The following is a 25,586-nucleotide window of genomic DNA, read 5'->3' as shown; positions in this document are numbered from 1 at the left end:
CCGGCGTACTGTTTCTTCTTGTCGATGCCAGCTACCTTTTCCAACTTATTAAAGGACGAGAAAGGACAAATGTCCTTCTTAGCCCACTGGAAATGTCGACGTGTAAGTGACAAAAACTCTGTAATTATCGTATGAGAATCTTCATCTGTTCAACTGGTTGACCACAAGCCTTTTACCTTTCTTACAAATTTGTTATTCCTATTGGCGTGTTCAAGTACATCTTATAGTGCAAACCATTTCAAAACTTCATTTATCTTAAATACCTAATTGGTTCATTATGTTTCCAAGTGCACCAAGTCCAAATTCTATGCCCTCTGTCTGTTTTAATATATTCAGCAAACATTCGGCGTATCCCCTCTTAGCATAAGCCCCTCCGGGCAGGACCCTTAATCTCCAGCGCTTTCTATAAACGTCAGTTAACAACTTGCCCCACGTTATGTAATTCCCAAAACCTGACTGACATGGTTAGTCAGGGAGGTGGGCCCAGATCATCGATAGAAGCGGGTCTCCGCACCAGGAACATTAGCCACTCGGTCCCGGTGTGCGTTCTGTCACATTATTATCAATCTGTACCATTTCGACCTGCAACAATAAACATGGCTGCTGTCGTCTTAAACTTCACCTCTGAGTTTTGTCTTCCGTCATCACCCTGAGCCTGGAGCAGTGTTCTTGACGTTTCAGATGTTAGGGCACTTCGACGTTTTAAAACTGTTACCATATCTTGAATCACATATAATTACACAGCGCAGAGACCATATAATATCTATTATATGGTCTCTGCATAGCGGTCTGTGACCTGCATCACTTTGGGCTTTCCTCCCACATTAAGCTGACACGCCACGATATAACTGGAATACTGTTAAAAGCGGCGTTAAACCAAACTCACTCACTCACTCACTCTCTGCATAGCGTGGTGTTAAAACATGTTACACATGCGAGATTAAGTCAGTTTAGGAACATTAATTCGATTCCGTAATGGAGTGAGTGATTGTGGTTTTACGCCGCTTTTAGCACTATTCCAGCAACATCACGGCGGGAGACACGAGAAATGGGCTTCAAACATTGTAATCATGTGCAGAATCGAACCCGGGCCTTCGGCGTGACGAGCGAGCGTGAACCACTAGGCTACCCCGCCGCCCCTCCGTAATGGAGAAATCACTCGAATTTGTTGATTCCGGAAGTAGAATCATCAAGCCCCAAAATGGCGAGTTGATTCTACTTTCGGAATCAACAGAGTCGAGGGATTTCTGCGACTTAAACCATGTTATGGTCGATATCAAATTTCTCGAAAATGTTTCATCATGACCTGTAGTTGCGTCAGTTTTACTTGCACAAAAATCATGTTCAGAATTCCTGGCTCAGGACCAACTGCAACAATAGTATGACGTCAACATATTGGTTTAATTATCCTTAAATTCCTCAGTGGGAACAGTTTGCAAACTTAATTTCTTCCATTTCTTTGCTCGATCCACTTTTGTTTCCATTTGAACAACAAAATAGCAAGAATTTCATGTATCATATGATATTTTTATTCGAGATGTCCAAGCGACTCACCGATATTTACATATATATAGTATTACATAAATATATAATAACAAGATGACAGTTGAGGCTACCCTTGCTTCACCTCATTGCCTGCTTCTCTAAGTCTTGAATTCTTAACGTGGTTGATCTAATAGTTTTCCTGTTTCACCATTAGTACTTTGTCAGCAGTTGCATGGTTGCATTATGGCGTTGTTGGGACGAAGTCCGTTGCTGTCGACTCTGTGAATACAACTCAATATTACACTACGTGTAATAAATGTTCACGTGCAGTGTATTAACTCACGCGCTGAAAGGATGATATACCACCCTTTTGAGGGCTATTAAAACTATTTTAAAAAACTGTTAGAAAATCTCATTAAATTTAGAGAATGTCCTTACAACTTAAGAGGAGCACTGGTTTCTTTTCAAAATTTGCATGTTTGGAATTAAAACGCCACCAGATGAAGAAGTAGGGCAGCCATTACCGGGAAGCGTTTTTCTTATATTTGAACACCAGCAAGCCTTTGATTGATTGAGAAAATTACTTACCTGTGGCCGGCGGCAGCACTGAAAAATATACAAGAAACAGATAACATCTCAGTATGTGTAAATATTTACCACTGACTTAATTAACCATTGAATTGTCGAGATCTCTGACGTATTTATGGTTAATGAATAGGACTTGATATTGATTCTATGTAATTTGATATTAATTCTATATGTGAAAAACAAATAATGTTAAGGGTTATGTTTGATGACGCTTTGAACAGTATTTTAGTTGTTTGAATACGAACGACTAAACCCTTTTCATAGTCATAAGAAATCGATTTACGATTCAGACTATATCTGAGCATGTGTGAATGAGTCACTATCAAATAGGGAATAACGGGTGTTCGCGGAAAGGTGAGCGTTTCCTGTCCCACCGGTGACACCCGTCACAAACACATGCAAAGGCAATTGTTCACCTGAAAAAACACGGGAACATATGACACAAGTCAAAATAGGGAATTGCATCGGACATCATTCCTGTCACCGACTCTTTAAATTTGGAAGTGTCCTCCACGTGACTACCACATGATCTTTTTTAAAAGCTTTACTGAGGCCTTGACTGTTTTAACCTACAGCAACATCTTCTTAGCAAGAGTCTTATGACGCTCTTTGAAATCTTGGTTTGAAAGAGTGAGTGAGTGAGTGAGTTGGGTTTAACGCCGCTTTTAACAGTATTCCAGTTATATCACGGCGTGCCAGCTTAATGTGGGAGGAAAGCCCGAAGTGATGCAGGTCTAAGACGTTTACCACTTCGGTGAAACCCACGCGCACGGGTATGGTGCTGACAAACCTAGAAACATAATTGGGGCGAACCGGGATTCGAACCCACAATCATAGGTTTCTGGCGTGCCCAAGGGACGCAACTCTGCACAGCGAATCGCTGGTTTGAAAGAGCATGCTCGATTCTACCTTAAATGTTATGAAATACAGACACCAAGGGCTTGAGCTGCAGCAATATTTTTCAACATAAAGGGAAAGAAGACAATGGAAAGTTGAAGCCATCCCTCTTGTCATTAGTCTTTTTGGGAGTGTTTTGTCATTCCGAATCTTTATGCATTGGTCTAAATATGAAACAGATGAGGCGGTCTCACTCGTCTTCTTTATTTCTTGTTAAGGGTAAGGTTATTTGATCGTTATTGAACAACATCAGATCATCGATATACCTGAATCTTAAGTTAAACTTTTTCACCAAATTTGCCAATCCGATCAGAAATTCAGTTTACAAGGGGGACTCTCTTACCGTAAAGTGTTTACAAGGTCGACTCTCTTACCGTAAAGTGTTTGAGGGTCCGGAACAAGCGTTCCACTGTTACATAAATCGCCCCTACAGCAGAAACTACAGGTATTGGCGAAGTATAGAGGCCCCTGGTCGACCTGGTAGCAAAAGTACTTGGAGGAAGTCTCCTGCAACCAGTCTACTTGACAAGCTGTTTCATTCACACACCTGTGAAAATATGACGGCTACAAGAGACAACAAATACGAAATGCAACCAGTGTTAAAATTAAATTAATTAAGCAGACATATTTCATAACACTGGCATTTGGCATTGACATTGTTTAGTGCGTGCGTGCGTGTGTGTGTGTGTCTGTATGCCTGTGTGTGCGTGAACTAATGCCGGTTTTATAATGGATTCTTTAATCAGGAATTCTGGAGGTGAGCTGAGATGGGATTTCGCGTCCAAGATTAAAGCATGAACGTGTGTGTGTGTGTGTTGTGTGTTGTGTGTGTGTGTGTGTGTGTGTGTGGACTGATACCGATTTATAGTGCTTGCCCACTGAGATCCCATGCCGCAGTTTAACATGAATACCCCACTCAGACACAGTATACTGACTCCCAGGAGTGTTTTAAGCCCTTACGGCAGAGCGCCAGACAGGGTAACAATAAGTACCATCTTTTAACGTCTTTTGGTATGACGCGGCCGGGGATCGAACCCCGGACCTTCCGCTCTCCTGGCGGACGCTCTACCACTAGACCACGGAGGCGGTCAGACACCTTTTGGACCGAACACCGACATATGCAACAGCTGATAATACACGTGTCTGTGTGTGTGTGTGTGTGGCTGCTTGTACTAGTCTGGACTGATGCCGATTTATAGTGCTAGCTAGCGCACTGAGATACCATGCCGCAGTTTAACATGAATACCCCACTCAGACACAGTATACTGACTCGGAGCCCACCAGTCCTTCTTTCAGCCCTTTACCTGTTGAGCGCCAGACAGGGTAACAACAAGTACCATCTTTTGGTATGACGCGGGCAGGGATGGAACCCAGGACCTTCCGCTCTCAGGGCGGACGCTCTACCACTAGACCACGGAGGCGGTCAGGAATTCTGGAAAAAAGTAGTACGGTTCTAGAACTTACATTCGTCTGGCTGTCTGCTTCGAGCTGATATCTTCAATTACTGAGGTCATACAGAATGGTGTATCAAGGTCACACATCGTAGGTTGACCTCCCGTCATGCACTGCGGGTCATCAGGAGAACAGGTGTCGCATATTGCTGTAAAAAAAAGATATGAAGCTACAAATGAGTGAGTGACTTGCCCTAACCAACATTAATCCAGTTACATCACCTGTAGATGATGTTACATCACATGTAGGGCCAGGTAAGCCGGTAACTGAAACAACGACCCACGCGATCAGGGAACGTATACCATGTCTCAGAATGTCACAGAGCCCGACCACCAACTTCTGTCAGCTCCCACGACAAGCAGGAGGAAACAGTATTCGTGGGAATCTCCACAGGGTAGTTTACAACTATTTAGCCGTATGCTGCCGATATAAAACAGCCCAGAAAACTTTTCAAAACTGTACCTAAAACAAATACCATACATGCGGAAACGTTAACTGACAATTTATATCTACATGAACTGGTTTCTACTGGTGGACTGAAGTCCCCGAGGTTAACCATAAGCACAGTGGCATTTGTCTATGATGAGTCAACTGCAAATGAAATGTTTTGGCCAGGACTTAAACTTTAAAAACACGCACGCACGCACGCACGCACGCACGCACACGCGCACACACACACACACACGCAAACACACACACACACACACACACACACCGCCACACACGCAAACACGAACCGCACACACACACACACACACACACACACACACACACACACACCACCACCACCACCACCACCACCACCACCACCTCACACACACACACACACACACACCACCACACATGGTTATACATCTAAATAGAAACTTGCAGATAAATAATAAACGTACGGCGATGTATGGTAGTTGGTTCTGTTGAAGTCTGTGTCACATCCGAAGTAGGTTGTGTTACACCCGAAGTAATTTGTGTTACATCCGAAGTAGTTTTTATCACATCCGAAGTAGTTTGCGTCACGTCCGATGTAGTTTTTGTCACACCCGAAGTAGTTTCTGTGATATCCGGGTGTGTGGTGCTCAATGGTATTGACGTTGATGGAATTACCATCGGATCTTAATTTTAAAAATAGACAATCAGATAGCTGCTGCTTTATGCACTTCACAATACTCACGAGGAACAGCATAGTAATACACTGAGACTTGCTCTTCTGCATACTATCATTCAAGACAATATAATGTTAGAATGCTATTATCATCTCAAATTTTAACTGTTTCATGAGGTTAATCTGAATAGCAAACCATTTCAGATATACACTGCGTGAACAAGCAAGATATATACGTAAAAATGTATTATTATGTTGTATACCTTGACTAAATGCATATACTTACAATATAAAGTTTCTATGCTTGGCACCAAACTGCCATTATTACATTGATCCCCCACGCAACAAAAGCTGCAATAATTGGGATAAAAGAGGGGCCCCTTGTCCACTTCCAAACAATATGGCCGCCCGGAAGTGTGATTGATCCAGTCCTTCTCACACATATTGAGATCAGCACAACTGGCAAATTAAAAAAACATGAACAAAGCAATAATATAGCTAAACTACACATACACATGTATGTTTGAAATCATTTTTGATGTGAGTTGAATATTTGTCTCGCCACTATTCAAATGAAACGGGGGGCACGGGTGGCCCAGTCGTCTAAGGCGCCGCGATTCGCTGTGCAGAGTTGCGTCCCTTGGGCACGCCAGAAACCTATGATTGTGGGTTCGAATTCCGGTTTGTCAGCACCATACCCGTGCTCGTGGGTTTCACCGAAGTGGAAAACGTCTAAGACCTGCATCACTTCGGGCTTTCCTCCCACATTAAGCTGACACGCCGTGATATAACTGGAATACTGTTAAAAGCGGCGTCAAACCCAACTTACTCACTCACTCAAATGAAACATTGCAGTCTGGGTTGTAGTAGTGTTTTGTAACATTATCTACGAACTGAATTTACCGCATTCGACGTAATAGGCGCCCAGGGTGCTCTCTAAATTTGAAATAGGGGTCTCTTAATACAATATTTTTTTTAGTGAAGAAAACAGAATTGAAAGATAAATTTCGTGGTTTATGCTGACAGCCTGAAATGTTTATATACGACCGATGTATGTTTCCAGAATTTAATTGCCCATAATTAAAGGTGCATAAATAAGTCTTGTGTACTTTGATAAATCGGAAGGGGTGCTAATTGGGATTGTTCACTAGCCAATATATTAGCGAATATCGCCGTGGGAGCTTATTAGAGCGGGACGCTTATTACGTCGAATACGGTAGTTCAATAGGTAATATCTGTCTCAGTTATTGTATAGACACCAATCCGACTCCAGTCATGCACATCAAATATTGATCAATGCGGCTCGTTATTGATTTTGTTGAAGTCATTAGCGTAATGACACGAACATTTACTCAAAGGAAAGATGTGAATGGTTGCTAGCGGTTCTGATGCGCTCAGGACGTGCACGTGCAACAAACTACTTGTGACTTGTTAAAAACGCAGTCGACGCTAAATCCGCTGAGATTATCTGACAGCGACTGGCAAATAATGTGCATGATAAACGCAGGAATGTCCTACAAAGCTGTTGGTATCCAGCTCGGTTACCACCTTTCTGTAGAGCAGATTATCACAGAAACATCGCATAAACTACTCAGGTAATTGACCGTCCAAGATAAGGACTCGTGTGACGTCAGCACGCGAAGATAGCGATTGCTGCTCTTGGTAAGGCGACAACCCTTTGCCACAAGCACTCTCTCATACCACCCCACAGACAACTGTCGTCACGGAAATCGTCTCAAATCAGCAGGTTTAAGGTCAAAGATGAAGTGTCCTTTGCTGTCAGAAGGTCAGCGCAGGGACCGTTTGACATGGTGTTTGGTGAACGTAGATTGATCATGACATCCACGGTCGGACGAGAGCAGGTTCTTCTCACGGCAAAGAAACGCGGCATACGCGTAAAGGAACATCAATCCCACAGTCTCCATTAGCTGATCGGGAGAAGTCATAGTGTAGGTATGCCTGTCCCATGACTGCAAGCCAGACATAATCGTCTTGCTCCGAAGATCCGTTGTGGAGTGTTTGTGGCCGTCGGAATGCGGCAGTCTTGGGCAGCTGTCGTTACATGTGGCGCACCTGGTCGAGAACGATCGGCAACCGCCCGAATCTCGTTGAATCGACGTCTTAGTCGACTGATAATGACTGCATGTCTGTCCAGCTGTGCTCTTCCAAGGTGGAGTGAGTGAGTGAGTGAGTGAGTTGGGTTTTACGCCGCTTTTAACAGTATTCCAGTTATATCACGGCGTGTCACCTTAATGTGGGCGGAAAGCCCGAACTGATGCAGGTCTCAGACGTTTACCACTTCGGTGAAACCCACGAGCGCGGGTATGGTGCTGACAAACCTAGAAACATAATCGGGGCGCACCGGGATTCGAAGCCACAATCATAGGTTTCTGGCGTGCCCAAGGGACGCAACTCTGCACAGCGAATCGCGGCGCCTTAGACGACTGGGCCATCCGTGCCCCCCTTCCAAGGTGGAGGGGCGGTGGGGCAGCCTAGTTAAAGTGGTTGTCTCGTCACGTCGAAGTCCGGGTTCGATCCCCTACATGGGTACAATGTGTGAAGCCCATTTTCCGGTGTACCCCCGCCGTGATATTGCTGGAATGTTGCTAAAAGCGGCGTTAACCATTCTCACTCACTCACTCACTCACTCACTCACTCACTCACTCCCAGGTGGAGGAGTACATTTAAAGGACCTGACTGCAGGCAATGTACGTGCACAACATGAATAATGCAACATGTTGCGTTCGCGAGTTGTCACACATGTTGTGTTTTTAGCATTCATTGCCAAGAACTAGTGTTCATCTTGGGTTCAAACCCGGACTGTGTCAGGGTCGAATCCTTACACACACTGCACCTTTGTCATTTAGCCAACTGATTAAATAGTACTCTGCATAAAACATCGATGTCGTTATTATGGCATTCAGTATATGATTCCATCACCGTTTTACCTCTTACGTCCTATGCTTTGAGTTCGAGGAACATGCTGATCAAACTATGTCAAAATACTAAATGTGTTCAAAATCCATCAATATATGTTCACATTATGACAAAGTAAGCAGCGCAAGCAGTTTGGTAATATATTTTTTCTCTGACTAGTACAATGTTGCTTTTGTTGATGTAATTGTTTTTTTGGGAAGGGGGGGGGGGGGGGGGGGTATTTTTGTTTATTTTTCTAGATGTTAACATTATCCAAACAAAACTACGTGAAGCGTAATAAAATATCCTTCCTCGCCAGACATGTCACAAAATAGACTAAACAGATATTTAATCATGACCTAAGCGTGAAATGTTTAAAACATGTTCAGAAAACAGGTCTGACTTTCAAGCAATTACCATTTGACGTTTGGCCTAGTTATAAATATTGACTGATCACAACTTCATAGTTCGGAATCAGTTTCAGTGATAAACCTCAAATTGAACAAGCAAGGTTCAATTGTTGATAACTAAAGATATTCAGTATTGATATGGATCATACCTACTTACTCCTTTTTACCAACTAATTACATATTTTGCCTGTCACCCAATATTTATCATAATATAACAGACATCTAAATTATCATTACCTTCTTTCTGCATACTGGTTAAAGCGATTGTCTTCATACACAGTGATTTGACAGTACGGTCTGTCGGGGTCACAAAGTGTAGGGCGGCCTCCATGAACACACCCAAGTTCATCCCGACTGCACACGTCACACACGGCTAGAGGAACAGAGTAAAAAGAGCAATCAATACACAACCACACGTCACACACGGCTGGAGGTACAGGGTAAAGAGAGCAGTCAATACACAACCACTCGTCACACACGGCTAGAGGTACAGGGTAAAGAGATCAATCAATACACAACCACTCGTTACACACGGCAAGAGGTACAGGGTAAAGAGATCAATCAATACACAACCACTCGTTACACACGGCAAGAGGAACAGGGTAAAGAGACCAATCAATACACAACCACTCGTCACACACGGCAAGAGGAACAGGGTAAAGAGATCAATCAATACACAACCACTCGTTACACACGAGGCTAGAGGAACATGGTAAAAAGACCAATCAATACACACCCACTCGTTACACACGAGGCTAGAGGAACATGGTAAAGAGACCAATCAATAAACAACCACTCGTCACACACGGCAAGAGGTACAGGGTAAAGAGATCAATCAATACACAACCACTCGTCACATACGGCTAGAGGAACAGGGTAAAGAGAGCAATCAATACACACCCATTCGTTACACACGAGGCTAGAGGTACAGCGTAAAGAAATCAATCAATACACACACACACACACACACACACACACACACACATTCGTTACACACGAGACTAGAGGTACAGGGTAAAGAGAGCAATCAATAAACACACACACACACACACACACACACACATTCGTTACACACGTGACTAGAGGTACAGGGTAAAGAGATCAATCAATACACACACACATTCGTTACACACGAGGCTAGAGGTACAGGGTAAAGAGATCAATCAATACACACACACACATTCGTTACACACGAGACTAAAGGTACAGCGTAAATAGAGCAATCAATGTACAACCACTCGTTACACACAGCTAGAGGTACAGGGTAAAGAGATCAATCAATGTACAACCACTCGTTACACACAGCTAGAGGTACAGGGTAAAGAGATCAATCAATGCACAACCACTCGTTACACACAGCTAGAGGTACAGGGTAAAGAGATCAATCAATGTACAACCACTCGTTACACACGAGGCTAGAGGAACAGGGTAAAGAGAGCAGTCAATACACAACCACTCGTTACACACAGCTAGAGGTACAGGGTAAAGAGACCAATCAATGTACAACCACTCGTTACACACAGCTAGAGGTACAGGGTAAAGAGATCAATCAATGTACAACCACTCGTTACACACGAGGCTAGAGGAACAGGGTAAAGAGAGCAGTCAATACACAACCACTCGTCACACACGGCAAGAGGTACAGGGTAAAGAGATCAATCAATACACAACCACTCGTCACACACGGCAAGAGGTACAGGGTAAAGAGATCAATCAATACACAACCACTCGTTACACACGGCTAGAGGTACAGGGTAAAGAGATCAATCAATACACACCCACTTGTCACACACGAGGCTAGAGGAACAGGGTAAAGAGAGCAGTCAATACACAACCACTCGTCACACACGGCAAGAGGTACAGGGTAAAGAGAGCAGTCAATACACAACCACTCGTTACACACGGCTAGAGGTACAGGGTAAAGAGATCAATCAATACACACCCACTTGTCACACACGAGGCTAGAGGAACAGGGTAAAGAGAACAATCAATACACAACCACTCGTCACACACGAGGCTAGAGGAACAGGGTAAAGAGAGCAGTCAATACACAACCACTCGTCACACACGGCAAGAGGTACAGGGTAAAGAGATCAATCAATACACAACCACTCGTTACACACGAGGCTAGAGGTACAGGGTAAAGAGATCAATCAATACACAACCACTCGTTACACACGGCTAGAGGTACAGGGTAAAGAGATCAATCAATACACACCCACTTGTCACACACGAGGCTAGAGGAACAGGGTAAAGAGAGCAGTCAATACACAACCACTCGTTACACACGAGGCTAGAGGAACAGGGTAAAGAGAGCAGTCAATACACAACCACTCCTCACACACGAGGCTAGTGGAACAGGGTAAAGAGAGCAGTCAATACACAACCACTCGTCACACACGAGGCTAGAGGAACAGGGTAAAGAGAGCAGTCAATACACAACCACTCGTTACACAGAACATCGATTTACCCAGGTGTGGAGTTGTCGGCACTGTTGGTGTTGGTGTGTTTTGGGTCTCCGAAGAAGTAGATGGGTCGGTGGCGTTTGTGGGTTCCGGGGGACCTTACAAGACATGAATGGATACATAAATATATACATACCAAAATACATGAAGATATGTTCACGCTAAGTAATGAATAATTGTATATCTTTCTATCGGGCAATTCATGAATTAATGTCCCACGGCTGAAGATGTTGGTATGCCTTGAATATCCTCTTCCGACCGTCGTTGTTTTATTGCATTTATATGGGACACCGGTTGCCCAGTCGTCTGAGGCGCCGCAATTCGCTGTACAGAGTTGCGTTCCTTGGTTACGCCAGAAACCTAGGATTGCGGGTTGGAACCCCGGTTCGCCCTGATTATGTTTCTAGGTTTGTCAGCTTTATACCCGTGCTCGTTGGTTTCACCAAAGTGGTTAACGTCTGACCGGCATCATTTGGGGCTTTCCTACCACATCAAGCTGACATAACTGAAATACTGTAACAAAAGCGGTGTTAAACCCAACTCACTCACTCAGTCACTGTTGTGTTTATATATTTGGTCTCAGCGTCGGGGTTATGAGTGGCCCAGTAACACTTGGCGTTCCTCAGCTGTATGAGTTTCCGATGATCGTTGGTCCGAATCCAAGAACCCACCCAATTATGATGTTTGGTTTGTCAGCATCATACATGCACCGTTTTGGGCTTTCCTCCAAATGTAAGCTGGCACGTCGCGATATTTCTGGATACTGTGCAACGCAGTGTTTCACCCGACTTACTCACTCACTCACTCAATCATATCAGTGTCATTGTGTGGATGTAATATTCAAAAACCTTCACTCCGTGCCACTGTGACAAGTTGCAGGGACGCCACATTGGGGTCGGTATCGTGCCTTGATGTCATGACAATATCACACTTATCACACATTGGTGCATTGGATAAATATGTATATAATTAAACTACAATATGAAGACTATCGGGGCATATCCCTATTAAAAGGTTAATTGCTGTATATTGCCATTGGATAGTTGACTGTGTCCAATTGAATGAGGTGTTGACAGTTTTGCGTATTAGATTTTTACAACTCACGGTACAGAGTGTCTGGATCAGGAACTAGAGTGCCCGAGTTGCAGAGATCCCCAACACAGCAGAAGTTGCATTCGACGGGAAAGTATAGTTCGCCCTGGTCGATATCGTAGCAGTAGTGACGCCATGACGTCTCCATGTACCACTTTTGGTAGCACACAGACTCGTTCACGCAGCTGGGGAAATACAGGGAATAACCTTATATCACACAGACTCGTTCACGACTTCAGAACACCGACTTCACACGGCTTGGGAACTATGAAGACTATCAGGGCAACACAGAGACGCAGCTGAGGAAATACAGTCATATATTTACAACATAAAGACCAGTTCAACCAGCTTGGAAAAATAGAGTAGAACTTTCAACACAAACTCGTTTACACAGATCGGGAAATAATGAGACTGGTTAAAACAGATATGCCCCCAACAACACACAGATCCGTCCACGTAGGTAGGGAAATACAGAATATGACTATTACAAACGGATATTCCCTCTACATCACACAGATTCGTTCACGTAGGTGGGGAAAAATATCAGACGGCTTTTAAACAGCGGGACATACTACTTGAAGGAATACCTTCTGCCATGTCAGCTATTTCAGGCATAGGTTATGATTGTGATTTGAAACCTCTGGCTGACAAACCACAATCGAGGATTTTTCCGAATGACTGTTAGAATATAAAAAAAAATATAGTAGACAGTTGCACCCACCCCCTGCTGACTGTCATGTTGGAGGGGTAGTTGTCATGGACGGTGGTCATGCAGTACGACTCCTCAAGGTCACAAAGCGTCGGCGTACCGGAAGTGAAACATTCGGGATCAGACTCGTCACACACCTCGCAGATTGCTGGGGAGGAGATGAGGAAGAGTGTCTACTTGCATGTCCACAGGCAATACTCAAGACAAGTAACGGTTATCTATGTGTTTATTTAGATATTTGCAAAGAATTACTCTTCTGTATATAAAACATGGTATCCTGCTATCGCCATTGTACATACAATGAGCTGGATTTAACGCCGATTTGAACAGTATTTCAGTTATTAAACGGCGCATCAACTTAAGGAGGAAATGCCAAACTGATGCAGGTCTCGTACGCTCTATGACTTTGGTGAAAACGTCAAGCAATGGGTATGGCGCTGAGAAAAAAAGGGATCATAATCAAGGCTAATAAGGGATTTCTAAAACATGATCAGTAGATCCCGACAAGATCAGAGAACGCAACTATGCTCGACGAATTACATCGGTTTGGACACCTGGTGCATTCGTACCCGCCAGCGTACAGAGACAGCTTATGTAACACACCTAAAATATCTAATTCATCCTACCTTCACAATATTTTACCTCCTGGATTCCACGATTGAAAACAACAACTCACAAGGTTCTTTACAATTTGTTAAGTTAATGTTACAGATTTCTCCTCACTGTTTATGACCAGAACACATATATACACTATGTTTCTTCTTAGCGCCCTTTGCGGGACACGGGTGGCCCAGTCGTCTAAGGCGCCGTGATTCGCTGTGCAGAGTTGCGTCCCTTGGACACGCCAGAAGCCTATGATTGTGGGTTCGAATCCCGATTTCTAGATTTGTCACCACCATGCCCGTGCGCGTGGGTTTCACCGAAGTGGTAAACGTCTGAGATCTGCATCACTTCGGGCTTTCCTCCCACATTAAGCTGGCACGCCGTGATATGACTAGAATAATGTTAAAAGCGGCGTTAAACCCAACTCACTCACTCACTCACTAAGCGCCCTTTGCAACCAGTTCATTGTCCAACAACGATGTACTTGTTTGTTCCTTTGTTTCTTCTTCACTGATGGATACGCCATCACTTACTATGTTTCTCCGTTGTTGAAACTGACGTTGTGGGTGGTGTCGTCATACTTGTGTCCGTCGAGGATGGTGCCGTTGCAGTGTTGTAGGATGATGATGGTGTTGCGACGTCGACGGTGCTGCCTTCCGTGGTCAAGGAAGGTGGCCCTGAGCAAGAGACAATACCAACCAGACGTTAATTAAAATATTATGACATCGGGGGAAAATGTGCCTTAAACATGCCCCTATGGTTTCGAAATCTATGTTCAGAAATTATTTTTAATTAATGTCAATGACAACTCACGGTACAGAGTGTCGGGGTCAGGAACCAGAGTGCCAGAGTTGCAGAGATCGCCAACACAGCAGAAGTTGCAGTCGACGGGGAAGTATAGTTCGCCCTGGTCGATGTCGTAGCAGTAGTGACGCCATGACGTCTCCATGTACCACTTTTGGTAGCACACAGACTCGTTTACGCAGCTGGGGAAATACAGGGAATAACGTTATATCACACAGACTCAGACACGTTCACGCAGCTGGGGAAATACAGGGAATAACGTTATATCACACAGACTCAGACTCGTTCACGCAGCTGGGGAAATACAGGGAATAACGTTATATCACACAGACTCAGACACGTTCACGCAGCTGGGGAAATACAGGGAATAACGTTATATCACACAGACTCGTTCACGACTTTGGAACACCCATTTCACGCGGCTTGGGAACTATGGGCAACACAGAGACGCAGCTGAGGAAATACGGGCATGCATTTACAACATAAAGACCCGTTAAACCAGCTTGGGAAATGGAGTAGATCTTCCAACACAAACTCATATACACATATCTGGATATAATGAGACTGGTTAAAACAGATATGCCCCCAACATCACATAGATCCGTCCAGTTACAGGTAGGTGGGGAAATACAGTGTGTGACTATTAAAAACAGATCCCCCCCCCCCCGCCCCCTCTACATCACACAGATTCGTTCACGTAAGAAAGGGAAAATATAAGACGGCTTTCAATCAGCAAGATATACTACTTGAAGGAATACCTTCTGCCATGTCAACTATTTCAGGCATAGGTTATGATTGTGATTTGAAACCTCTGGCTGACAAACCACAATCGAGTAGTTTCCAAATGATTGGTAGAATATTAGATATATGGTAGATAGTTGCACCCACCCCCTGCTGACTGTCATGTTGGAGGGGTAGTTGTCATGGACGGTGGTCATGCAGTACGACTCCTCAAGGTCACAAAGCGTCGGCGTACCGGAAGTGAAACATTCGGGATCAGACTCGTCACACACCTCGCAGATTGCTGGGGAGGAGATGTGGAAGAGTGTCTACTTGCATGTTAACAGGCAATACTCAAGACAAGTAACGGTTATCTATGTGTTTATTTAGATATTTGCAAAGAATTACTCTTCTGTATATAAAACATGGTATCCTGCTATCGCCATTGTACATACAATGAGTTGGATTTAACGCCGATTTGAACAGTAGTTCAGTTATTAAACGGCGCATCAACTTAAGGAGGAAATGCCAAACTGATGCAGGTCTCGTACGCTCTATGACTTGGGTGAAAACGTCAAGCAAGCACCGAATTGGTAAACGTCTGAGATCTGCATCACTTCGGGCTTTCCTCCCACATTAAGCTGGCACGCCGTGATATAACTAGAATAATGTTAAAAGCGGCGTTAAACCCAACTCACTCACTCATTCACTAAGCGCCCTTTGCAACCAGTTCATTGTCCAACAACGATGTACCGGTTGGTTCCTTCGTTTCTGCCGCTTTAGCCATCACTTACTATGTTTCTCCGTTGTTGAAACTGACGTTGTGGGTGGTGTCGTCATACTTGTGTCCGTCGAGGATGGTGCCGTTGCAGTGTTGTAGGATGATGATGGTGTTGCGACGTCGACGGTGCTGCCTTCCGTGGTCATTGAGGGTGGCCCTGAACAAGAGACAATACCAATCAGATGTTAATTAAATTATTTGGACATCGGGGAAAAAATGTGCCTTAAACATGCCCCAATGGCTTCGAAATTTATGTTCAGAATCTATTTTTAATTAATGTCAATGACAACTCACGGTACAGAGTGTCGGGGTCAGGAACCAGAGTGCCAGAGTTGCAGAGATCGCCAACACAGCAGAAGTTGCAGTCGACGGGGAAGTATAGTTCGCCCTGGTCGATGTCGTAGCAGTAGTGACGCCATGACGTCTCCATGTACCATTTTTGGTAGCACACAGACTCGTTTACGCAGCTGGGGAAATACAGGGTATAAATTTAAAACTTGCAGACTAGTTTATTCAGCTTGGGAAATACTCAGTATTTCTTTCAACAGACAAACTCGTTCATACAGCTCGGGAAATGAGAATAACACTGACTCGTTCATATAGTTTGGGAAATATGGTACATGATGTTACATAACACATATTCGTCCACGTAGGTGAAGAAATATAGACTAAGACTGTTTAACACAGATATGTCCCCTACATCACGCATAGTTGTCAACGTAGGTGAAGAAATATAGACTAAGACTGTGTCACACAGATATGCCCCCTACATCACTCATAGTTGTCCACGTAGGTAAGGAAATAAAGAATACGACAGTTTTACACAGATATGCCCCCTACATCACGCATATTATTCCACATATTTGAGGAACGATAGACTTTTGTTGTTGAAAACAGACATATGCATACAGATGAAAAGGTTCAGTTCATAAATCTATGTGGCATAATTTCAAAACTGTCCAACCGCAGATTTTAAGGGTTATCTCTCTGGGATCATAGGTTAAGATTGTGATTTGAAACCTCTGGCTGACAAACCACAATCAAGTAAATTCAAAATTATTGGTAGAATATTAAATATATGGTAGATAGTTGCACCCACCCTCTGCTGACTGTCATGTTGGAGGGGTAGTTGTCATGGACGGTGGTCATGCAGTACGACTCCTCAAGGTCACAAAGCGCCGGCGTACCGGAAGTGAAACATTCGGGATCAGACTCGTCACACACCTCGCAGATTGCTGGGGAGGAGATGTGGAAGATGTTCTTATTGTCAACATCACATAGAACTTTGTCAAACTTGTCCACAGTAAGCCAGGGCTTTAAAAGAACATTACAGTGAAATGAAGACTACACACACGGAGATAAATGCACGTGAATATTTTAGTCATTTTTGAATGACATGACTAAACGTGTCCTTACGTATATTCACGACAGCGAGGAGGTTAATGTAACTACATATACTACAGGATAATAGAGGAGCAGTTCCATATAGGTCATGCACTGGTCAAATAATATACTAGTAACTAAGGGCGACACTCAATCAAATACAAGAACATAAAACCTGACACCATACAAATTTAGGGTTTCTTAAATATCAAATATAAAAAAATCACAACCTTGTGGGACATATCTTTGGATTGACTTATCTTAATAATCAATGTTTAAAACAATGTTTATAATTGACTGACTGTGTTTCTCGGTGGTGGACACGGTAGGCGGCTGTGTGACGTATGTGGCTACACTGCCTACAGGACTACTGCCTGGACCAGAAGAACTCGTGCTCGATCCTTGTGGATTTGGAAGCGTTGGACCCGTCAAGCCATCTGTGCTTGAACCTTGTGGATTTGGAGGCGTTGGACCCGTCAAGCCATCTGTGCTTGAACCTTGTGGATTTGGAGGCGTTGGACCCGTCAAGCCATCTGTGCTTGAACCTTGTGGATTTGGGGGCGTTGGACCCGTCGAGCCATCTGTGCTTGAACCTTGTGGATTTGGAGGCGTTGGACCCGTCAAGCCATCTGTGCTTGAACCTTGTGGATTTGGGGGCGTTGGACCCGTCAAGCCATCCGTGCTTGATCCTTGTGGATTTGGAGGCGTTGGACCAGTCAAGCCATCTGTGCTTGAACCTTGTGGATTTGGAGGCGTTGGACCCGTCAAGCCATCTGTGCTTGATCCTTGTGGATTTGGAGGCGTTGGACCCGTCAAGCCATCTGTGCTTGAACCTTGTGAATTTGGAGGCGTTGGACCCGTCAAGCCATCTGTGCTTGATCCTTGTGGATTTGGAGGCGTTGGACCCGTCAAGCCATCTGTGCTTGATCCTTGTGGATTTGGAGGCGTTGGACCCGTCAAGCCATCTGTGCTTGAACCTTGTGGATTTGGAGGCGTTGGACCCGTCAAGCTATCTGTGCTTGATCCTTGTGGATTTGGAGGCGTTGGACCCGTCAAGCCATCTGTGCTTGAACTTTGTGGATTTGGAGGCGTTGGACCCGTCAAGCTATCTGTGCTTGATCCTTGTGGATTTGGAGGCGTTGGACCCGTCAAGCTATCTGTGCTCGATACTTGTGGATTTGGAGGCGTTGGACCCGTCAACCCGCCTGTTGTAGATCCAAGTGTGTAGGGTTTAGTTGGTCCTGTCAAAGCTTTACGGGTGGGTGATGGTTCCTCAGAACTTACAGCAGAGGTGGGGGGCCTCCCTGATACCGTTGGCCCCACAATTGGCTCTGTAATATATGACTTAAGTATCATGACTAAGAAATTGTATCTTTCCACGTGTTAAACTATAATCAGTGAAGTTAACATTTTATAATCGCTTGCCTAAAGCTGAAGTCAGGTTTGGTAAACATATTTAGGTAACTTTCAAGTGTACATATTGAAGAAAGCAGTAGTCACATTATGGCACGTGTAACTAACGGTAGAGGGTTTCAGGAGATGGGACAAGGGTTGGTCCGGCGTTGCAGAGATCCCCAACACAGCAGAAGTTGCAGTCGACGGGGAAGTATAGTTCGCCCTGGTCGATGTCGTAGCAGTAGTGACGCCATGATGTCTCCATGTACCACTTTTGGTAGCACACAGACTCGTTCACGCAGCTGGAGGAATACAGGGTATAAATTTACAACTTGCATGTGAGTTTATTCAACTGTATTCGACACACAAAATCAATATCGTAGCCTAGGATATATTTTTCTTTCCAAGCCTTCATATCCAACCTCAAAACATCTATTCAAAACAATGTACAGTAGATATACTCTCGTGTTGCGCTGTGAGCGATTACCTATAGATGGATTAGCGCAAGACAAATGTACTACTATTATTATCATTATTAAATATGTTGGCCTCTCATTCCCATCGAACCCGTGACGTTTCGGATGAGATTCAACAACCCGTGCTAGTCGTAAGAGGCGACTAATGGGATCGGGTGGTCAGACTCGCCGACTTGGTTGACGCATGTCATCGTATCCCAATTGCGTGGATCGATGGGAATGAGATCAATCACTAGATTGTCTGGTCCAGACTAGATTAATTACAGACCGCTGTCATTCAGATCGAATATTGCTGAGTGCGGCGTAAAACAACAAACAAAGAAACACATTCCCATCGTGGCTTCCGTTTAGAAAACAAACCTTCTACTGACGGTCATGTTGTTAGGAAAATTATCATGGACCGTTGTCATGCAGAAGGCGTGGTCCACGTCACATGACGTCGGCGTGCCGCCATGGAAACAGTCTTGGTCTTTGACGTCACACACTTCACACATGTCTGAAAGAGAAACCAAAAGACAATTGTAAATTCCAATCTACCGACATTATTCCTTGGGTAACCAGTTGTTTATCAGCGATTGTCTGTGTTGTTGTAACAGTCTTTGAGACAATGTTTGTTGTCGATCACACGGTCATGGCGTTGAAGGAGGTTGGGGGAGGTAACTTAATGTAACGCTTGATCCTAAAACGTTCAAAACGTACTTCCTCTAAAATTCATTCCTTAATATGACTTTTTTCAAAAGTTGTTATTAAATCAGTATCGGTCATTCATTCTCATTTAATTAATGTCATGAGTTCTATAACAGTCAAACAAGCAAGTCAGTAACTAACCGACTGTTACCGTTGATAAGCCAGAGGTTGCTGAATCGGTCATTGATGAAGTCATAACTGCTGGCTTGCTTGTTGACACAACGGGTGTCGAGAGTCTGGTGACATTGAGTTCTGTTCAGAGAAATTAAAACATTCTACGAGAATTTCTTGTAATCATTTATTAAGATATTCTTGTATGAAAATTAAAAATAGACCGCAAAACGTCATTTACACTGAACGGCAGCATTTATTTACAAGTAGGAAAGTTACAACTTATCAAAAAATTTCATCCGTAAATCTGTTTGACACAAACCTCCATTATACAGAAACTGGGCCGGAGAGATCAAATCTGGCCCTTGGTTACACAGGTCGCCCTGGCAACAGAAGCTGCACGTGACATCAGCCCTTAGGTTGCCCATGTCCACCTCATAGCAAAACAGTCTCTCTTCAGTCACTGCGAATTTCTGTTGACATTCTGTTAAGTCCGCACATCTGCAAATGGTGAAAGTTATCTATTACGGTAGCATATTTATATTGTTTTATCAAATTCCGAGAAATATTTTTAATCCCTCGAGATTACTACGATGGCTGAGTTGATGGTGTTATGTCAGCTTATTGTTGTGGGGAGATCAAGGTGGTGCAGGTATTAGACGTCCTCACTTCGTGAAAACAACGGGCACATATATGGTGCTAACAAAACCAAGTGAAATCAGCAGATCCTGACCATGACAAAGGGACGCAACTCTGCGTAGGAGATCACGATGGTATCTGCTGAGCCTCATAACCAATGGATGTAACGCCAGTGCTATACATACTCTAAACACGTTTATATTCATTGTTCCTTCTGACCCATATGACAACATAATTTATTAGTATTGATGTCAAATATACTTTATGCACTGTAAATTACTAAAGCTTGTTTCTAAAAATAATGCAAACAGCAATATTTCATGATATGTGTCACTTAACAACGGGGTGGCATTGCTAAGATGCAGTAAGAATCTGCAAAGAGCGATTTAAAAAAAATCTAGTTTCATATTTGAAATAACACATATATTTCTTCTCATGGTATAACAAACTTCAAATTTTCCCTCTGGGCTTCGTCCCTGGCGACAGATGTTATACGTTAGATATGTCGCTAAACTCAGCGAGAGACTCAATAGTTAGTCACTTATTCCCATGCCAAGGACAAATGCAGGTTTGTGGCAAAACGTCATCGTTTCATTCAAACATTTGATTTTTGTATTTGCAGCAGTGTTTTCAGTGTGCTCAAAACAGGAATATTTCTCAGGTATCGTTGCTTCACTTTAAAACCTCCGCATCGAGATTATTTATTCTGTTTGATAAAAAAAATCAAAAACTCTCATCGTATGATTAGTGTTTCTATTATCCGTTCACATCTGGATTAACGAGTCACCGGCAGACATAACAGAGAAGCCATGTCAGTATGATGTGGACAGTTGGTGTTTTAGTTACAACCAAACCAAAATTCGCTTATCAATGGCATGTGTTGTTTAATTAGAGACTAAATCTATTTACCTCATTTATCTATTTTTTTAAATGTATAATACAGTAAACTTCACTCATAACGAACTCAAATGGGCCACTAATTTTAGTTCGTTATAACCATAGTTCGTTAAAAGCATATATACAACATCTATACAGCAAATGGCCGGGACCAAAAATTAAGTTCGTAATATCCGTCAGTTCTATAAGCGTCTCCGTTAAAAACGTATTTTACTGTAGAATGCTTCCTCTCTTACTAGTTTGAAAAAGGATATTTCCCTTAACCAATTAATTATTTCTGTGCTGCAATAGAGCGTTGAGAGTAAGAGTGATTGTATTGTGCAGCCCCATGAAAGGCACAGCCTGTATTGACGTTGTTTTAAAATTTCGTTATGGTGGTGGTGGTGGTGGTGGTTTCTAGTGGTAAGCTCCACAGCCTTAATAGCTCATTCTGTGTCATAAAAGCAATATTTAATTAGTTGTTCTCTGTAGATGTATTTATGGTGTAAAACTGCATGTGTCGAGGGAGTGGAACTAACGTGACATATCAATACAGTACTTACTTTCTGCCCACTGATCGATCTCCGCCCAATGTATCTGTCACTTCTGTAAGGCAGTACTGTTGTGTGACGTCACAAACATTGCGCGCGCCGCCCTTGGCGCAATTGGGATCTGTAACGTCACACACTTCACAACTAACAGGTGCCTGGTTTCCTGTAAACAAGGAGTCCGTGTATTTGTACTGAGAGCATGGCTTCATTAACAAACAACTGACATGCACAACTACTTTCATATTCATGAGGTAGAAAAATCAAATCGCAGTGGATTCGGTTATCTAGCAATCTCATTTGTACCCTCCAGCAGTTTCATGACGACAAACACGCGGACATCCGGGTTAGTGTTGGTCGTAAGAGGCGACGACCAGGATCGGGGAGACAGGTTCGCGGGCTTGGTTGATGCATGTCATCGTATCCTAAATAGTCGAGTCCGAAAGTGATCAATTTCAAGACAGCAAGACCCGTGAAGATCCGGGGTAGAATAGGTCTTTAGCAACCCATGCTTGCCATAAAAGGCGACTATGCTTGTCACAAGAGGCGCCTTACGGGATCGGGTGGTCAGGCTCGCTGACTTGGTTGATGCATGTCATCGTTGCGTCAATCACTGGATTGTCTGGTACAGAATCGATTATTTACAGACTGACGTCATATCGCTGGAATATTGCTGAGTGCGACGTTAAACAACAAACAAACAAACAACTATACAGCAACGTGACGTTACTGATCACAGTCCTTTGGAGTAACTGAGAAGTGATTTGAGTCAAAATGATATCAGACAAACAATTTAGTTGGCCCCGAAGAAACAACCTATAGGACTGAATCGTCCATGAAACACTAAATAATTTGATCTACCCTAATTACAATACATGTGTTTCGAAAAGCATTTTTGTGAGTTGTTTTGCTACTCCAAAAATGTCCATTTCACATTCCTAAACACAGCGTTAAGAGTGGTTATCCAACTAACGGATGTCCGCACTAATAGGGTTTTACATTTATTCCTACTTTTCGGGGTCAATCAAACCAGATCTTTTACTCTGATATCATACTTCACGCTGATGTTTTTTAACGTTATCATACCCGTGTTGTTTGGTGTTCACCAAAATGGTAAACATCAGAGACCTGCATCAATTTGGGGTTTCCTCGCTAATGAAGCTGCTGACACGCCGTGAAATACCGAATACTGTTTAAAGCGGCGTTAAACTCAAGTCTCTCACTCACATTGATTTTAATGAGATTGTTCCACTGTTATGCTGAGGTTGTAAACAACAAATACAAGCTCCGCATCAATCATAAGTATAAACCTACCTTTAGATCCGGATAGTGGCTCGCCTGTCGTTCCAGGAGACCCTGAAAAGAAAGTGGTGAGAACCAAGTTATTGCATGTGTGTGTGTGTGTGTGTGTGTGTGTGTGTGTGTGTGTGTGTGTGTGTGTGTGTGTGTCTGTCTGTGTGTGTGTGTGTGTGTGTCTGTGTGTGTGTGTCTGTCTGTGTGTGTGTGTCTGTCTGTGTGTGTGTGTGTCTGTCTGTCTGTGTTCATGCATAATATACCTGCATTGTAACATTATGTTCGGACCTTTTTTTTCATTTTTTAGTAATATGCCAGATGTTTTTAAAAAGACAAACACCCATGAACTAAACACAAGGAAGGGCCAACATTTAGGATAAATTTACTCAATGAAACTGATATCACATAATTCATTCATTGTTGTGTATGACCCATATAGGCGGAGATAAATCGGCATTGCAGTAAAACAGCTGAACATTATCAAACTGTATCTTTATTCATTCACGGTTTTAGTTATTGCTGCTGTGTATACCTACAAAACATTTCAGTCGTGGATGACTGGAGGTTTTCGTCTTACAATACAATAAGTCCCTGGAACGTCATGCTTGTGTTAAGAGCAACTAAAATTGGAATCGAGTGGTAGGCTCTATGACTCGGGTGGAATTATAGGTTTCTGGCGTGCCCAAGGGACGCAACTCTGCACAGCGAATCGAGGCGCCTTAGACGACTGGGCCACCCGTGCCCCCCAAATAACTAGAATATTGTTGAGTGGGGCGTTAAACAAACAAAGAATAGCTAAATGGGTTCTGTACACAACTGAAAAAGAATGATCACGCGAGGAAACACGCGCACATCGGAATGGAGCCTTTTACTAACCAACGATAAAACATCAGAAAGGTACATATGTTTAGAATCGAAAAATCGATATTTGTGTTATTACTTACCGATATATAATAGGAGTATTAAGAAGGTATTCATTATCCGTGTACAAGGACCTACAGCATGACCCGTATGGCAAAGATAGCACGGACAGGCATGTTACCAAGATCACGCCTTTAAAACACAGATAAGATATATGGGACATTTATTGAGCTAAATATAGACAAAATACGTCCTATTATTAGTCACTATGATAATAGATAACATGTCAAAGAACATGAATTTAAATTCAATATAAATAGTGTTTTGTCACTGAGTATGTAAAGATTGCCAATAGATTATTCAAACTGAAGAATATTGCAATAAATGGAACATGGGCCTGTTGAGTTCCACACAAATACAACTTGGCGCAGGTCTATAGTGCTTGTTTTAGGGATCAGTTTTCAGGTTTCGCCTGCTTGAACTGCCATGTCATCATATACTAAGAGGGCAGTCGGGTAGCCTAGTGGTTAAAGCGTTCGCTCGTCACGCCGAAGACCCGGGTTCGATTCCCAACATGGGTACAATGTGTGAAGCCCATTTCTGGTGTCCCCCGCCGTGATATTGCTGGAATATTGCTAAAAGCGGCGTAAAACCATACTCACTCACTCACTCATACACTAAGAAGCGTATTTCCGTTCTTGTGGTCAGCACAGACCATCCCTCTCCCCGCTAAGGCCGTGGAAACTCTCTCGAATGACACCACAATCCTAGGTTTTGTATCCTGTTCTTCACCTGACATCTAAAAAGGGCAAACTGCTTACAAGTGTAATTGGTTTGTACTTTTCCCGCAACTTAGGATTACCCTTCTTCTATATTGGCTTAATAACTCTCCATTTAACCATGCTTCTGGTCAGTTTCCAAGTATCAAATATGATATTAAACAATTGAACATTAATAGTCATCTTTTTGTCTGACCAAATCCAGCAGGACCTTCATGGTCCGACCGGCGTTCCCATCTGGCCGCACCCAAACCGAGTCGACGATTCCGTCTTCGTCCGACCGGCGTTCCCATCTGGCCTGACCCATACCGAGTCGACGATTCCGTCTTCGTCCGACCGGCGTTCCCATCTGGCCGCACCCAAACCGAGTCGACGATTCCGTCTTCGTCCGACCGGCGTTCCTATCTGGCCGCACCCAAACCGAGTCGACGATTCCGTCTTCGTCCGACCGGTGTTCCCATCTGGCCTCACCCAAACCGAGTCGACGGTTCCGTCTTCGTCCGACCGGCGCTCCCAT

At 43.5% G+C, this 25,586-nt stretch overlaps 1 protein-coding gene across 1 annotated transcript; it reads right to left on the bottom strand.

Moving 5' to 3' along the window:
• Positions 1-1,611: 1,611 nt before the first annotated feature.
• Positions 1,612-25,586, bottom strand: LOC139450869 (mucin-2-like). Its single transcript, XM_071232705.1, has 22 exons — positions 25,295-25,586; positions 23,451-23,492; positions 22,152-22,302; positions 20,396-20,574; positions 20,104-20,214; positions 19,636-19,771; positions 18,926-19,101; positions 17,707-18,735; positions 17,121-17,256; positions 16,316-16,488; positions 16,035-16,178; positions 14,250-14,393; positions 13,126-13,261; positions 12,417-12,589; positions 11,318-11,410; positions 9,085-9,220; positions 5,808-5,980; positions 5,313-5,531; positions 4,435-4,570; positions 3,345-3,517; positions 2,074-2,091; positions 1,612-1,764 (listed from the first exon to the last, which is right to left on the bottom strand). The coding sequence occupies exons 1-22, from the start codon at positions 25,584-25,586 to the stop codon at positions 1,727-1,729; spliced, it is 4,008 nt and encodes a 1,335-aa protein (XP_071088806.1). The 3' UTR covers positions 1,612-1,726.

The sequence above is a fragment of the Haliotis cracherodii genome, unplaced genomic scaffold (genome assembly GCF_022045235.1).
Source record: "Haliotis cracherodii isolate W230 unplaced genomic scaffold, xgHalCrac1.p SCAF_8, whole genome shotgun sequence".
Taxonomy (NCBI): domain Eukaryota; kingdom Metazoa; phylum Mollusca; class Gastropoda; order Lepetellida; family Haliotidae; genus Haliotis; species Haliotis cracherodii.
This window is presented reverse-complemented; position numbering and strand designations above follow the sequence as displayed.